The 17,802-nt window shown below is 39.6% G+C and overlaps 1 protein-coding gene across 1 annotated transcript; it reads left to right on the forward strand.

Moving 5' to 3' along the window:
- The first annotated feature begins 3,781 nt into the window (after positions 1–3,781).
- Positions 3,782–11,940, forward strand: FGA (fibrinogen alpha chain). The gene is made up of 6 exons (XM_040471908.1): positions 3,782–3,912; positions 6,192–6,317; positions 6,781–6,964; positions 8,059–8,204; positions 8,794–10,237; positions 11,032–11,940. Exons 1-6 carry the CDS (start codon positions 3,859–3,861, stop codon positions 11,751–11,753), a joined length of 2,676 nt encoding a protein of 891 aa, XP_040327842.1. The 5' UTR covers positions 3,782–3,858; the 3' UTR covers positions 11,754–11,940.
- The last annotated feature ends 5,862 nt before the right edge of the window (positions 11,941–17,802 follow it).

Here is a 17,802-nt window from a genome sequence, read left to right on the forward strand (position 1 = left end):
TGCACATATTTATCATTTGGACCTACAAAAATGGCAATTTTATATGGCTTAACTTCTTAGCTACATATTGATTTCCTCACCGATTTTAGGTACAAAACTATACACGCGTCATTTGCCTTTCTATTTCAAGAACGTAGCATGCAGGGCTGACAAGTCGTAGGCATGCAGTAAATGGTTATTACAGTTAAACAAATGAAGGAATAAGTGAACTGCTTTGAGAATTCAATACACGTGGAATAAATGCGTAAAGAAAGAGATGTTCTCTTACTTCCCTGGGATATAGCCCAGGGAAGGACGAATATCTCACTCAAAAGAAAGCTGAGGATTTGTCTTCTTTTGTTTGGTTCGTACTTGTTATGTTTACACAATGGCTATATATGTTACTCTTCATGCGTAAGTTTCGATAGCTCAGCGCCTGAAGCCTTCTTCGAATTCTGTGTCTCCCTCTCTCTCTGCCCCTTCCCACTCATGCTCTCTTTCTCTCTCTCAAAAATAAATTTTACCAAAAAACGTTAAAAAATAAAAGCCCTGAAACATAATGACAGCTGTAGAATTTCTATTCTTTTTACATACATTATATACCATTCCAGGCCTGCCAGATGTTACAGGATAGCAAATATATGAATCCCTGCAATTAAATAATTGTAATTTGTGGAATATAATATTAATTTCAAGAGGATAAATAATCCCTCTCATTGGTGTTAAAAAATTAGGATATAGTCATCTCTGGGAAAAATACAATACTATAGAAGTTATGGCTTAAGAAATGAAATTTCTCAGATTTTGCCCACAATTTATATACTTGTAAAGACATCCTTATTGTCACATGCTTTTATTTTTTTTTAATTTTTTTTTTTAACGTTTATTTATTTTTGGGACAGAGCGAGACAGAGCATGAACGGGGGAGGGGCAGAGAGAGAGAGGGAGACACAGAATGGGAAACAGGCTCCAGGCTCCGAGCCATCAGCCAGAGCCCGACGCGGGGCTCGAACTCACGGACCACGAGATCGTGACCTGGCTGAAGTCGGACGCTTAACCGACTGCGCCACCCAGGCACCCCATCACATGCTTTTAAAAAATGGTACTCCTTGGGATGCCTGGGTGGCGCAGTCGGTTAAGTATCCGACTTCAGCTCAGGTCATGATCTCACGGTTTGTGGGTTCTAGCCCCACATCAGGCTCAGAGCCTGGAGCCTGCTTTAGATTCTGTGTCTCCCTCTCTCTCTGCCTCCCCCCCACCCCATTCACATTCTGTCTGTCTGTCTCTCTCTGTCTCAAAAATAAACATTAAAAAAATCTTTAATAAAAAAAAAAAAAGGTACTCCTTGTATTATTTGTTGTCTGTTTGTCTGCATGGCTTCCTGGTGAAGCAAAAGCTGCTTCTCCGTAGGTTATAATACATGGGTGGAGGGCCCAGCGTGGTTGGTGCCCAGTCCTGCAGTCCTACAAAAGGGCCTGGTTACGGAATTCGGGCACTGGAGAGACAACACGGGAACTTTCAATTCTGTGGCACTAGGACATTCTAGGAACAATGAGAGCTACCATTTCTGGGTCTCCTACTGTGTACATCCAACATGTTATATATATGCCATGTTATATAATCTTCAAAACAACTCTGCAATATAAATATTGCCATCCCCATCTTACAGATAAGTAAACCGCTTAGAGAATTTAGTTTGGCCATGTCACTTAGCTAGAATCCAGATCTCACTCTCTGCAAAGGCCATTATTCTTCCGCCATACTGTGCTGTGACAGCCTTCCATTCCTCTAACAAATACTTACTAGTACTTATTCTCCACCAGACCTTGCACTAGGCAATGTGCCTTGGCCTCAAGAAGCTCAGTGCGAAGGAGACATAGACAAATAGCTTCCCAAATATACATTATCCTGCAGTGATAAAATATTATGAGGTAAAACAAAACTGGGTTAATGGTACGGCTGCTCTTTGTGTTAGCTAAAGAAGGTCTCTCTGAGAAGCTGTCATCTGAGAAGAGCCCTGGATGTGCAGATACTTGAGGGAACTGTGGAACAGCAAGGCTAAAAGCTAAAGGTGGTGCCTTGGAAATGCCCTGGTGTGGCCCAGAGCCGTGGCATTCAGTCAGACTGTTTTCTCTTAACTTACTTTCAATTAGGTTGTGTTCAACTAAGTCACCTGAAGCCCACCAGGGTGTTCTCTTCCATAGACTATGCGTACCTCCCAAGTGGAACACTTTCAATAAGCACACAAAATCATCTAAAGAGGTCAAGCCTCCAGCTTCTATCCATGCCTGGCATTTTGCCAGTTCAGTCATTGCTTATGAGTACAACATTCCATAGAATCACTGCCTTCCAAAACCTGGATGGGACTCTAGGGTCCCCTCTAAGTATTGCACTATGGAAGAACAAGAGATTGCTTTTTTTTTTTTTTTTAATGTTCTCATGAGTAGATTTCTTTTTTTTTAAGTTTATAAAAAATAACTTAATTAATTAATTTAAAAAAAACTACAAAAAAAAAAGGAGAGAAACACTGTTAAGGTCTTCATTGTATTTATTATTTTTTTCATTCAACTCTATGTTAAGATCTACCCACAATCTGAGTAGTTTATAATTTCCCTTAATTTTCTTTTGAACTCAAGGGGCTCAATCCCATGAACTGTGAGATCATGACCTGAGCTGAAACCAAGAGCCGGACATTCAACTGACTGAGCCACCCAGGCACCCCAAGAAATTGCTTTCAATTGGAGAGATGAAATCAGGTACACTGTAAAGTGTTTTGTAGCACAGTGCCTGGCACTTAGCAAACACTCAATAAATATTAACTATTACTATTATCAGAATTGACTTCACATAGGAAGCACAATTCGAGGCAAGGTAGGCTTATCAGACAAATGACAGGATGCTCAGTTAAATATGTATTTCTGATAAACAACAAACTTTTTTTTTTGTATAAATACATCCTAAATATTGCACAGGACACACTTACCTTAAAATGCATTTGTTGTTTATCTGAAATTCAAATTTAACTGGGAATCCTGTTTTTTTTTGCTTGCTAAAACTGGCCACGGAAAACTTTCACATGAAGAAGAAGAGCAGGGAAAGTAAACTGGCAAGTCCAAAGGAATAGACACAGAAAGGAAATGATATTTTTCATGCACTTTATGTTCTTCAATAATTGTTAACATTTACCCAGTACTTACTGTGGGCAATCACTGCTCTGAGTGCTTTTCAAGGATTAACTCATTTATTCTTCATAAAAACATGTAATTTGTCCAAAAGCACAGAGCTGGGAAATGGTGTAACTGAGATTATGGACCCAAGATGTTTGGTTCCAGGGGCTACTGTCTTAACCATTTTCGATGGAGGAAACTAATCTGTTCAAGGTAACTTACAGAAGGACTTCAGGGACAGCCTGTCACCAAAGTAATTTTTTAAAAGTCAGATCATCCAACCATATTTCCTACATAAAGCGAAATATCATTTGCCAACTCTGTTCACAACAGGCTACTGCTAGTCTGCCTCAGCAACTCTCCGTACTTTTTCAAGTCTCAAGTATAGAGGTACGGCTTCCTATGTTTCCTTTTGCATTTCTGAAGTCATCCTGTTCCTGGAATGTGAGATCATCCTGGAATTGCTTCTACCTTGGCAACAACTTATCAAAAGCAAACAAGCTTGGGAGAATTGAGCAAGAACTTCTAGGACACCAACCTTAGAGAAGGAGCAAGGGATGTAGGAGTGCATATCGACTGTCTAAACAGGACGAAGATAATGATTAATCAGACCTCCTTGCAGATTTAAATACGATGGGAACTAGGAGTGGAAGCTGTCCTCCTTTCTTTCAGCGGGAGTGCTCCTCAAGACTCAGCCCCACCCTTAGAAAAGATGTTTTCCCTGAAGATCTTTTGCCTGGCCCTGAGTGTGGTGGGCACAGTCTGGGTATGGTCACCTTTATTTTCTCTTCTTGTTTTCTCTCTGGTATTTATTCCACAAAGAACTTGCAGGTCTAAGTCAGCCTTATGTATGTCCTCACACACTGTGTGTCCTAGCACGCTTATGTATGCTAACACACTGTTAGCTTTATCAGTTTTAGGCCATGGAGGCAAGTTCCTAGATGAGCCGGAGACCTCAAGAGTAAGAGGGAGGCTTAGCTGGACCAAAGTACAGAAATTCATAGGGGAAACTCTAGCATCTGTAAAACACAGTCTTACAACATTGTTTGTTTGAAGGGAAGAAATCTTTGCCATCTTTGTTCCAATAAAGACTTAGGATAGTTAATGCTAGTTAACAGAACAAAACATTCCTCTGATAAGAGTTTTTAAAACCTAATTGTTAATTTATTGCTATTTGTTCATAATAAGCAGAACAGTGGTTTAATATAGTTTTTCTGAAAGGTGGTTTTTATGTTTGAGAAAAAAAGAAAAGCAAATTAGTTGTGTTTGAAAACATATGACATAGCAAAATCAGAAGAGAGTAACTGAGAAGGCAAGATGCTTTTTGGGAAGCAATCTTTTAAAATAGTTATTAAATATTGCAATAATTTCTAAAGTTTGACTCCAGAGATCTATAGAACAGAAGACTTCAATTTACAAGCTTTTGAAACACTTTGGTCTCATAAAAACGTGACAAATGTGTTTAAGACACTTTGTTACTTTCAGGCTATGAATTATTCCAATTTATTTCTTTCTCCTCACCACTCATATCCTGTTACCAGAGTAGAAAAAACTAAAGAGGGATTCTAACTTAATTCTCTTCCTTATAGTAAACTAATAAGTAAAAAATTTTATGGAAAATAAGACTAACCTCATTTGCGAACATGGTTATTTTGGATAATGCATACGTTTTTGGCTATTTTTACCTATTGGCATAAATACTTAATTTTTGCCTGTTTTTATTGTTGTACCATTTTATTTTGAAGTATGTTTGAATTTATAATTTTATTTCTTAAACAAAGAGATTATACTTGTTCCTTAAAATAAACTGTCCTTGATTGCTTGAATTATTATCATTATTATTAGAGAATTTTTTAAATGAGACAGCAAATATTAACTAATTATAAGAATAAACTATCTCTGGGCCACCTGGCTGGCTCAGTAGGCAGAGCATGTGTCTCTTGATATCAGGGTTGGGTGTAGAGATTAATTAAAAAAAAAAAAAAAAAGAATAAACTATCTGAGATTAAAATAGTTATAGCAAAATCCCTGTAAGTTGGTGATACAAAATAAACATAGTTAAAACTTAAAACCCATGTTAACTGATACAAAGTCCTGTTGGAAGAATATTTTTTTTAATGTTTATTTATTATTGAGAGACAGAGAGACACAGAGCATGAGCAGCAGAGGGGCAGAGACAGGGGGAGACACAGAATCCGAAACAGGCTCCAGGCTCTGAGCTGTCAGCACAGAGCCCGACGCGGGGCTCGAACTCACAAACTGCAAGATCATGACCTGAGCCGAAGTCGGTCACTTAACCAACTGAGCCACCCAGGCGCCCCTGGAAGAATATTTTTATGTCCTATTTTATCTCATAGATCACAAAAGAAAAGTTTTAGAAATCTATATTTCTAATTAGAAGGTATTCAAAAAGTCAGCTATGGACCATTATTTTTGTTTTCAGTCTACTCTTTTTCTTTACAAATAAAAAGGAAATTTTATTACATGAGTGGATAACCTAAAAAACATTTCCCAGTCTGAATTGGCCGTCTTTGTATCTTTGGTATGTACTTGCTCAAATAATAGACCCATAGGGTCAAAGTAGAAACTTGAAGGAGACACTAAGCTAAGATAGTTTGTTTTTTTCCTACTGAAACAGAAATTACAGGATAAAGAACTCTGAATTTTTCAATTACCTTTCTATCTGTAGACATTACTCATAATGAAAATGTAAATTTTAACTAATTTTGTAGATTCAAATAATTTTCCTTACATAATAAATCCTTTAAAATTCCTACCATTTATTAAATGCTTGTTTTGTCTCAAACACAGTTAAAAAATGTCTTCACCTTATCTCCTTTAATTCCCGCAACTCCATGAAATGGGTATTAGGGTTTTCGGTCAAAATCGAAGAAAGCTTGATTTCTGAAGCTTGCAGATGCCCCAAACTGGTGTTCTTAATCTCTGTAAGAACCTTCCCCCTAATTGGGATTTGAAGGCATGTTGGTGTCTTCTCCTATCTGCCTAATGTTGTTCTCTTTTGTGTGTATGAATGAATCCTTAAAGACTGGAGATGTCCAGGAAGGTGAATTTATAGCTGAAGGAGGAGGTGTGCGTGGCCCAAGAATTGTGGAAGGACATCACTCTGTGTGCAAAGAGACAGACTGGCCCTTCTGCTCTGATGAAGACTGGGTGAGCAGTTGGCACAGGAAGTGGGAGAATATTTCCCTGTGGTGCTAGAATTGTGCACAGGCTGGCCCAGTAGGTCCCAGAAAACTTTTCCAGTGGGAAATAATCTAATAGCTCATTACATGCCAAATTAAAGAAGACAAATGGAAAGCAACTTCACTCTGAAAGCACTATTTAAATTACCTCTCAAACTCTGGGTCATTAGTGGGATTAACAGATTGGATTTTAGTTGCATGTTCAGGCCTCAAGATTTTCTGGTGGCTATTTTATGGTTAAGTGAACCCTCATTCCAGTATTTCTCTACAACCTATGACTAGTCCTCTTAAACTACTTTTAAGTCAATAGATGATCTAAAGATATTGGGGTGGGGGGCGGGGGGAGCAACAGGGGCTGCATGGAAACCTTCAAAATTATACTGGATCCAAGATACAGACCCTTAATGTAATTTTTTTCTCTTCATTTCCAGAACTACAAATGCCCTTCTGGCTGCAGGATGAAAGGGTTAATCGATGAAGTCAATCAAGATTTTACAAACAGAATTAATAAGCTCAAAAATTCACTATTTGATTATCAGAAGAACAATAAGGACTCTAGTTTACTGACAGGGAATGTAATGGAAATTGTGAGAGGGGATTTTGCCACCGGTAACAGTAAGCATTACAGATTTGGTGCTTTCACTTTATAGCACAAAACAAAACAACAATAGCCCTAAATAAATATTCTGTCTCCTTATAGCAACTTCAATTTTATCCCAAAGTACTTAAGATAGAAACACGAGCCTTTATGATATTCCTAAATTTTAAGGAGGGGCTTCTTTTTGTTATTTTTATAACATAAAAAAGGTTAGCTTAGAATTGTTTAAAGTCACAAAGTCAGAATTTGGTAGTGAAGAGTAGACTTTAAGTGTGCTCTTTTTTAAGAGTATATACTGAAAATAAGATGAGCACAACCTTTTGAGTAGATATTTTTGTTTCTATCTTACAGGGGAGGAAACAGAGATCATGAGACTCAACCAAAGACACAAAGCTATCATGTGATGGAGTTAGGAGTTCAATCCACAGACTCCACCAAGCTCTTTATGTTATATTTGGTTTGGTTAATTCAAAATATAGAGCCATGTTCTTTCTCATAGGACTATGACTAAGCCTTAGGACTAGGAAACACTCGATTTCCTCGGCGTGGGAAGCAAGTTTACTGAGGCTCCAGTTACTGAAGCCTTGCTGTAATTCTCTATATCGTTAGAAGACACTTAACTAATTTAATGCCAATGGTGCAACCACAATAATGGCAAGTGAATGCTCATGTTGACCAAAAAAAAATAATAATAAATAAGTAAATAAAAAAGCTTAGGAACAATTTCAAATGGATAGGTTGGAAGAAAAACTTCTCAGTAAGAAAATCCATGAATATGTTTAAGTCTCTTGGCTAAAGATATGATGAAATAATTGAAATGTGATCAAACTATTTAATCTCCTAATGACATCTTTAAAATTCCAAATTTTTTCTTCTGCATCTATTTGAATTACTAACTGCTAGTAGGGCATCTTAACTGACAGCCATGGATGACTAGAGGACATAACATTGTCCAAAAATGCCTAACAGATTTGGAACTCGCAAATAAAATGTCCAGAGAACAAATTATTGTTAAAAGGGGAGGATATTTATAAGCAAGTTTCCTTCTTTACTGGCTATTATAAGCAAAGCACTTGGCAGATACTTCAACATCCATATTTTCTTTTTTCAGACCATGATAATACATTTAGCCAAGTGTCAGAAGATCTGAGAAGCAGAATTGAGATCCTGAAGCGCAAAGTCTTGGAACAAGTACAGCATATCCAACTTCTGCAGAAAAATGTCAGGGATCAACTGATAGATATGAAACGACTGGAGGTGAGTAACTTTGTGGCTCTGCCACCAGAATTTCCTTGTTTTTGAATAGCAGGAAGCAAATTCATTGAATGTCTACTGTATGCAGAGCAAGGTGTTATATCCATTATCCGACTATGAAGTAGGTATTATTTCCCCACTCTACAGATGAAAAAAAAAAAAAAGCTCAGTGATATTAAGTACATTTTCCAAGGATACATAGACAGTAAATTTCAAAAGCAAATATTAAATCCCTGCTTGTCTTGTTGCAAAGCTCTGACACCACTGTGCCTCTGAATCTTCAATCTGAGTCTCACTGAGGCTCAATTCATTAGTGTTTCCTTTCAGAGGGAATGGTACCTTACTCTTTATCTATTTTAAGACTAAGATGAATCCAAATAGCTCCTGTTGCTTATCCAGGCAAACCTTATAATACCCACATCTCTTCCACTGAGGGTATGACATAAATGAAAAACAGAATTGATTGGTAGGTCTCCAAGTAAAGAAATGAAACCAGTTTTCAAAAAATAAATTAAATGCGAAGAGCTCAATAGACATAATTTTCCTTATTTATATCTGCCTCTTTTCTTTATCTTTCTTCCCCTCTCTCTAGGTGGACATTGATATTAAGATCCGATCTTGCCAAGGGTCGTGCAGTAGGGCTTTAGAACGTAGGACAGATCTAAAGTACTACGAAGATCAGCAGAAGCAACTTGAACAAGTTATTGCCAAAGACTTACTTCCCTCTAGAGATACGCAATATTTACCACGGCTGAAAATGGGCACAGCTCCAGATATGATTCCTGGGGAGTACAAGCACCAGCTTCAGAAGGCCCCTGCAGAGTGGAAGGCACTCATGGAAACGCAGCAGATGAAAATAACGTTAGAGAGGTCTGGTACAGATGGGAATGCCCCAGGAGACTCTGTATCGCATGGAACGGGATCAGTGCCTGAAAGCCCTAGGAATCCTGGGAGCTCCACACCTGGAAGTTCTGGCACTTGGAACCCTGGGAGCTCCGGACCTGGAAGCTCAGGTGCTTGGAACCCTGGGAGCTCTGGACCTGGAAGCTCCGGACCTGGAAGCTCGGGCGCTTGGAACCCTGGGAGCTCCACACCTGGAAGTTCTGGCGCTTGGAACCCTGGGAGCTCTGGACCTGGAAGCTCGGGCGCTTGGAACCCTGGGAGCTCTGGACCTGGAAGCTCGGGCGCTTGGAACCCCGGGAGCTCCGGACCTGGCAGTGGCAGCACCTGGGACGCCGGCAGCTCTGGAGTTAGCAGTGTGGGTACTTGGAACACGGAGAGTACCAGCTCTTGGAGCTCTGGGAGCACTGGAACTGGCAGTGGTGGCTCTTGGAGCTCTGGAACTCCGCAGCCTGGAAGTTTTAGGCCAGATAGCTTAGGGCATGGGGACACCAGGCCTACCAAGCAAGAGTGGGGCAAGTTTGAAGAGGTGTCGGGAAGTGTATCTCCAGGGACAAAGAAAGAGTACCACACGGGCAAACTGGTCACTTCTAAAGGAGATAAAGATCTTCTTATTGGTAATGAGAAGGTCACCTCTGGTAGCATGACCACCACTCGTCGTTCATGCTCTAAAACTGTCACTAAGACAGTTATAGGTCCTGATGGTCGCAAAGAAGTGATCAAAGAAGTGGTAAACTCCGAAGATGGTTCTGATTGTGACTTGTCCCATGCTTTTTCTGGTAGCCTAGGGGATCTCCATTCTAGACACCCTGACTTGGCGAGTTTCTTTGAATCTGCCTCAACTGGAAGCAAATTTTCGAGTGTACTCCCACCTACCTTAAGAGAGTTTGAAAGTATGGGCTCAGAATCTGACATATTCACACACTTAGGGGAACACGAGCTCCCTTCCAGTGGTAAAACTTCAACTCACAGCAAACAGTTGGTAACCACTAGTAAGACTTACAACAGAGGAGACTCCACATTTGAAAGCAAGAGCTTTAAAGTGGCAGGTGAGGCCGGAAGTGAAGCGGAACACGAAGTCCTCAGAGGAGCATATACCACCAAAAGAGGCCATGCTAGAGCTCGCCCTGCCAGAGGTATCCACACTTCTCCTTTGGGGAAGCCTTCCCTGACCCCCTAGACTAAATTCGCCCGCAGTGCCTCCCATAGCACCTTGAACTTCTTCCCTAGCCCTCTATTACACCTTATAGAAATGACACCTTTGGTTTTTTTGTTTTTATTTTTTATTTTTTATTTTTGGCACTAGACTGTAAGTTCCAGGAGGGCGGGGACTTTATCTATCTTATTCATCTCTGTATTCCCAAATGCCTAACAGTGCTGAGAGTCATCACTCAATAAATAACATGTTAAATGAATGAATGAATCCCTCTGAAACTCGATTTTAAATTTGTTTAGCCGAATTCTTTCACCATTCAAAATGTGTGTTGTTGGAATTGTCACCCAATTTATTTATCATATTTTAAGTGTGTGTCTCAGTTGACATTAAGGTCAGGTTAAAAACAAGTTATATTAGCACTAAATGATGCTTAGATATCGTTGCTGGTTACTTGCTATTATCAGTACGGGCAAGTAAAATTTCAAATCCATTGAGGAACATCTCCCTTGCAATTTGTAGGTATAAATGTCGCTTACTTGCTTAATCTCCATCTCAGTGTAGGTGCATCCTTTCCCCCTGGAGGGAATGAAGGAGGGAGGGAGGGAAGGAAGGAAGGAAGGAAGGAAGGAAGGAAGGAAGGAAGGAAGGAAAGGAAGGAAGGAAGGAAGGAAGGAAAAGGAAGCCAGTATCTGCCTTCATTTAATCTGGGCCATGCCTATCTTTGTAAAGTTAAATGAGAGTAACTTCTTCCAACCAGCTTAATTTTTTTTTTAGACTGTGATGATGTCCTCCAAACACATCCTGCAGGTGCCCAAAGTGGTATTTTCAATATCAAGCTACCCGGATCCAGTAAGATTTTTTCTGTTTATTGTGATCAAGAGACCAGTTTGGGAGGATGGCTTTTGATCCAGCAAAGAATGGATGGATCACTGAATTTTAACCGGACCTGGCAAGACTACAAGAGAGGTTTCGGCAGTCTGGATGACAAGGGGGAAGGAGAATTCTGGCTAGGCAATGAATACCTCCACTTACTGACCCTAAGGGGCTCTGTCCTTCGGGTTGAATTAGAGGACTGGGCTGGGAATCTGGCTTATGCAGAATATCACTTGAGGGTAGGCTCTGAGGCAGAAGGCTATCCCCTGCAGGTCTCCTCCTATGAGGGCACAGCAGGCGATGCTCTGATTGAGGGTTCCGTAGAGGAAGGAACAGAGTATACTTCTCATGCTGGCATGCAGTTCAGCACCTATGACAGGGATGCAGACCTGTGGGAAGAGAACTGCGCAGAAGTCTACGGAGGAGGTTGGTGGTACAACAGCTGCCAAGCAGCCAATCTCAATGGCATCTACTACCCTGGGGGCTCCTATGACCCAAGGAACAACAGTCCTTATGAGATTGAGAATGGAGTGGTCTGGGTTCCCTTCAGAGGTGCAGATTATTCCCTCAGGGCTGTTCGCATGAAAATCAGGCCCCTGGTGACCCACTCGGAGCAGAAGTGAGAGTAATCTGTTTTCTTTGTTTAGTGAAGTGGAGAAAGAGTAAGGAAGATAAAGGAGTCAAGATTCTTTACAATCTATTAAAAAATTCACAGGTGCTATTTTATTACTCTTTGTACTGTATCCAAATGTAACTGAGACATTTTACTACTTAAAAAAATAAAGTTATATGAGTTTTTTTATCCTTAAAGTAGCTCTGTGGGTTTTAACATTTCTGTCAGGATACACCAAGGAACATTCAATACATCATGAAGAAGGGGTCGGATGGATGCTCCTCTCTGCAACGCTTAAGGGTGTTGTTTTGAGAACTCCTCTCCCACACCATTCAAGGGCCATTGTAAAGTAAAAAAGTTATTTCATCCATTTGGTATGAATAGGTTGAAACCGATACTTTAAGTTACAAATCACTGAATTAAACAATGGCTGCGCTTTGTAGAGGAACTTACAAATTATGAAGTATGTTCATCATCTCTGTTAGCAAGCAAATCCAGGAAGAGAGGAGAAGCATTTTCTCCTAACAGAAATAGAAATCTGTTTTTTTGGCCTTTCAATGAAGACCATAATGCATACTTAATTTTTTCCCCAGAGTCTAACAGATTCTTTCAAAAACACATGGCATGAAAAAAATGCATTTAAAATCCTTTCAATACTTACAAAGTATTCAAAAAATACTATTACTATATGTTGAATTCATAAACTCAATATATGTACGGTGGCCAGTATTTTATTTGATGTCAGTTTTATCATTGTTCTTCGCGGACTTGGCTCCTGTCCCCTGTGTGTTTTTTTTTTTTAATGTTTGTTTGTTTATTTTGAGAAAGAGAAAGAAATCATGCAGACACAAGCAGGGGAAGGGCAGAGAGAGAGAGGGAGAGAGAATCCCAAGTAGGCAGTGCAGAGCCCGATGCAGGGCTCCATCTCCCAAACCTCACAACGTGTGAGATCATGATCTAAGCTGAGATCAAGAGTCAGTTGCTTAACCTTGCTTAACCGACTGAGCCACCCAGGTAACCCTCCAGCCCCCAATTTTTAACTCAAATTTCTTTCTAGTGAGTAGTTTCCATTTACACTTGAAAAGGTATTAAAATATTCCTAGCACCCTGGGCCCCTGGCACATCGCTTTCATTTGCACAGTTTCTACCCCAGTGTAACAGCTTCCTTTATCCTAGAAAAAAAGGAGAAGAAAGAAGAAGAAGAAGAAGAAGAAGAAGAAGAAGAAGAAGAAGAAGAAGAAAAGAAAGAAGGAAGCAAGCAGGCAGACAGTCTAGGAACAGGGGCCAGAGCCTGGAGGGCAGACAGAAGATGAACACAGTGGCTTGCAAATGAGTCACATATGAAGCCCCAGACTTCTTGCATTTTCTGACTTGCAATTAAAAATCCCTGGGGCTCCTGGGTGTCTCAGTTGGTTAAGGAGCCAACTTCAGCTCAGGTGATGATCTCGCAGTTTGTAGGTTTGAACCCCATGTCTGATTTATGCTGACAGCTCAGAGCCTGGAGCCTGCTTCAGATTCTGTCTCCCTCTCTTCCCACCTTTCTCTCTCTCTCTCTCTCTCTCTCTCTCTCTCTCACTCTCTGCCTCTCTCAAAAGAAACAAACATTTAAAAAATCCTTGATACAAATACACCTCCAAATATTAGAATAATCAGAGAAGAATTTTTTCAGAAATAAAAGAAGTTTCAGGGCACCTGAGTGGTTCAGTCAGTTGAGCATCCAACTTTGGTTCAAGTTATGATCTCAGGGTTCGAAAGTTCGAGCCCCACATGGGCTTGCTGCTGTCAGCCTGTCAGAACAGAGCCTGCTTCAGATCCTCTGTCCCCCTCTCTGTGCTCTGCCCCCCGCTTGCTCTCTCCCAAAAGTAAATAAAAATTTTAAAAAAGAATTAAAAGAAGTTTCATTTATTTCAGATGTGGGCGTTCCATGTCACCTCTATTCCTGCCCCATTTACACTCACACATATGCGTGCCTAGAATTTGAGTTTAGAGTAGGAAGTATTTTATTTTCCAGAATGTCCTACTATTATGGACAGAGGTCCCCAAATGAAAGTGACTCTGAGGGGCGCCTGGGTGGCGCAGTCGGTTAAGCGTCCGACTTCAGCCAGGTCGCGATCTCGCGGTCCGTGAGTTTGAGCCCCGCGTCGGGCTCTGGGCTGACAGCTCAGAGCCTGGAGCCTGTTCTGATTCTGTGTCTCCCTCTCTCTCTGCGCCTCCCCCGTTCATGCTCTGTCTCTCTCTGTCCCAAAAAAAAAAAAACTTAAAAAAAAAAAATAAAAAAAAAAAAAAAAAAAGAAAGTGACTCTGAATGCAAAAGGCCATTCATTTCTCTTTTACTTTGAAGGCTTTGAGTTTATTGGCAAAGAATGGGTGACCTCTTTTAATGTAATAAACAATGGCCAATATTAACAGAATCGTGGATCATTGGAGATATAGTTTAGTTGTAAGAAAAGACACCAAGCATCTCTTTTCCATTTTGCCTTTAACTTATTGCTCTATTCCCCTTATTCCCAAAATTAAATATTAATTTAGCTCCTCTGACTCTCATTCACGATGGAAGCCCAACTAGGTTTTCACTGTTATCGCTTTCTTGAAATTTCTTTAAAAATTTTTTTTTCAACGTTTATTTATTTTTGGGACAGAGAGAGACAGAGCATGAACGGGGGAGGCGCAGAGAGAGAGGGAGACACAGAATCAGAACAGGCTCCAGGCTCTGAGCTGTCAGCCCAGAGCCCGACGCGGGGCTCGAACTCACGGACCGCGAGATCGTGACCTGGCTGAAGTCGGACGCTCAACCGACTGCGCCACCCAGGCGCCCCGAAATTTCTCTCTTTTAAGTCAACAAGGGCTTTGTAGTTCTAAATTTAACATCCTACATTCAAACCTCCTCCTGCTTGGCATGTTTTAAACACCTGCTGTTATTGTCCCCACCCTAACTCTTCAATCTGCATTTTTCTCTTGAGTTTTATTCTTTATTTAAAAAATTTTTTTAAAATGTTTATTCATTTTTGACAGAGACAGAGACCAAGAGGGAAGGGGCAGAGAGAGAGAAGGAGACACAGAATCCAAAGCAGGCTCCAGGCTCTGAGTTGTCAGCACAGAGCTGGATGAGGGGCTCGAACCCATGAATGGTGAGGTCATGACCTGAGCTGAAGTCAAAAGCTCAACTGACTGAGCCACCCAGTAATCCCTCTCAGTCTTTTTAACTGGCAATTCCTTCTTTAACCACTCCTTAAATGTAGGAATTTCTTGTTACAGTAACATTAATACTAATTTTTATCAGTTGGGATTAGGTTTGATGCATGTGGCTTATATAAGACAGAAACTTATTTCTTATTCCCAAAAAAGTATATAGTAATATGTCTCCTAAGTATCTTCAGGAAGCCATCATCCTAACAAATGGCTTTCATCTTCAAATTTACCTCATGTCCTGTCAAACCATGTCCTGTGGCAATCTGGAAGACAGAGGAAAGACAGAAGGGAAATGGAGTACCTTCTCTCTTTTAAGGAACTTTCCTGGATGTTCCATACAGCACTTTTGCTTATATCTCACCAGCCACAGCTCTGTCACATGGACATACCTAGGTGCAGGAGAGGCTGAGACACCTTGACTGTTAGCTTCATATAAGGCTATCCTAATTAAAATTAGGATTCTGTTAATAAGGAGGAGCAGAAGAATAGATGTTGAGGTAGGCAATTAGAAGTCTTAACCAGCCCATCTTTTCTCACTCTCTACATGAGTATATGTTCTCCTTGGTTGACCTGACAATCACTGTAGCTTCGATTACCATCAATAGGTTGATGATATAGCTTAGTCTAAAACTTTGGCCCTTTAATATCCATATCTTCAACTCATACCAAACACCTCCAGTTAGATATTTCTCATTAGTCGAAGATTGAACGAATTACCTTCTCATCAAAACCTGTTGCATCTTCTGTATTTCTTGTCCCAGCAGAGGCATCATTAACCCCCAGCTTCCTAATCTAGAAAACTTGAGCTCCTTCTCAGCTTCACTTTTTAATTCTTGTGTCCAATCTACTTCCAAACCCTTTTCTACTCTAAAAATGACCACTCTTAGAGCACTTTTATGCTCTTATGGTATCTTGAGTTAATCTTTTTTTTTTTTTTTTTCGAGAGAGAGAGAGAGAGAGAAGAATCTTAAGCAGGCTGTATGTAGGGCTCAATCTCACAACCAATAGATCATAAGTCAAAATCAAAAGTCTGATGCTTAACTGACTGAGCCACCCATGTGCCCCTTGAATTAATCTTTTCTAATTTGGGCTGTTTAACCATCTCTTAACCTCTCCCTTTACCACCATTGCTTTGCTCATTCATTCTGCACAAAGTTACCTTTTTTTTTTTTAATTTTTTTTTTTTTTAACGTTTATTTATTTTTGGGACAGAGAGAGACAGAGCATGAACGGGGGAGGGGCAGAGAGAGAGGGAGACACAGAATCGGAAACAGGCTCCAGACTCCGAGCCATCAGCCCAGAGCCTGACGCGGGGCTCGAACTCACGGACCGCGAGATTGTGACCTGAGCTGAAGTCGGTCGCCCAACCGACTGAGCCACCCAGGCGCCCCACAAAGTTACCTTTTAAAAAATAAAGCACTCCTGCGTACAGCCTACCTTGAGGTTGAGTTGAAACTTCTTTGCCTTGCATATAAGCTCTTTCACAAATTGGTCCCTTTTCAGCATCTACATTCACTGCATTTGGATTGCATTGAATTTCTCACTAGTATCAGAAATACCAGATCCTTTAATGAGTCTGCACCTTTGCATACACTGCCTAGAAGCCTCCCCTTGATCCTTAAAGATCCAGCTCACAGTGTTCCTTCTGCGAACTCTTCCCTAATGCCCACCCTAGAACATAGAGCCAGGAATTTTACTCTGGGCCCTCAGAGCTCTTGTTTTCTACCTCAAAAATAACACAGTGGACCCCTAACTCTAACATATTTGTTTGCATTATTGTGACACCAGATTGTGAACTCCTTGAGGCCAGAGCTCCTGTATGTAGTGTTTCCTGCCCTACTCCAGGATGTTTCACCTATTCCAAGATTATACAGTTAAGTTTTAAAAGTTTCTTCAAATATTTTTACTGTTTTTCTCTTTACGTTTAAATATTTAATTACCTAGAATTTATTTGAATATGTTATGAAGAAGGTCTACTTTTGTTTTCTTATGGATGGATAGTCAGTTATGCTGGGATCAGTTATTAAAAGCATTCTTTGCCAGTGGAATTGAAATGCCAATTTTGTTGAATAAAACAAATTGATGTGTATATATATATATACACATACACACACACACACACATATAGGTATATATATATATATATATACATATATATATATATATATATATATATATATATATACACACACTCTCCTGTGTTTTTATCACTTTGCTCATCTTTAAAGTATAGCTTTTTGGTGAAGTATTATCCTTCTTACCCTCCACTTATTTTTTTTTAAGCCAAAAAAGTTTTACTTTCAGATTTTTACTTCTTTTGTTTGTTCTAGGGCTTTACAACGGTCTTTCTTAATTTCTTAATTTCTAAATAGTTACTCTTAATTTCTAAATTAATTTCTTAATTATCTTACTTAATTTCTAAATAGTTACTCTTTTAGGGAGTTAGGGTGAGTCATCTTTCTTTTTTTTTCTATTTTTTTCTATAACCCTGACCTCATGTGGAATTAGTGAATCATCTTTTAAATATTAATTTCCATGTATCTCATAAACTATTTAGCTTAAACAATTACTTAATTCCAAGTCTTTTAGAATTTTTAAGACATTCTTCCTGGACAAGTACATATTCATTCTTGTGAATGTTTCATAGGCAAAAAGAAGAATGTATACTTTTACATTTGTAGGTTATGAAATCTAATATTATCAAAAGCTTATTGCTGGTATTATTTAAATATTCTATAGATTTTCCTATTTTATGTAATTTCTATATCATATTTTGAAATACATACATCTACATGTACATATGCTTATATAAACATACATTTTTGTTTGTGGTTGTCTGTGTGTGCATAATAAGATCTTAGTCTGTGGTT

The sequence above is a fragment of the Herpailurus yagouaroundi genome, unplaced genomic scaffold (genome assembly GCF_014898765.1).
Source record: "Herpailurus yagouaroundi ecotype Mexico unplaced genomic scaffold, PumYag 28, whole genome shotgun sequence".
NCBI classification, from domain to species: domain Eukaryota; kingdom Metazoa; phylum Chordata; class Mammalia; order Carnivora; family Felidae; genus Herpailurus; species Herpailurus yagouaroundi.

Excerpts from the sequence above, each read along its gene's own strand:
- FGA (XM_040471908.1), top strand. The coding sequence starts at position 3,859 with ATGTTTTCCCTGAAGATCTTTTGCCTGGCCCTGAGTGTGGTGGGCACA. Across the intron at positions 3,913-6,191 it reads GTGTGGTGGGCACAGTCTGG|ACTGGAGATGTCCAGGAAGG; the intron begins GTATGGTCACCT and ends GAATCCTTAAAG. Across the intron at positions 8,205-8,793 it reads TAGATATGAAACGACTGGAG|GTGGACATTGATATTAAGAT; the intron begins GTGAGTAACTTT and ends CCCTCTCTCTAG.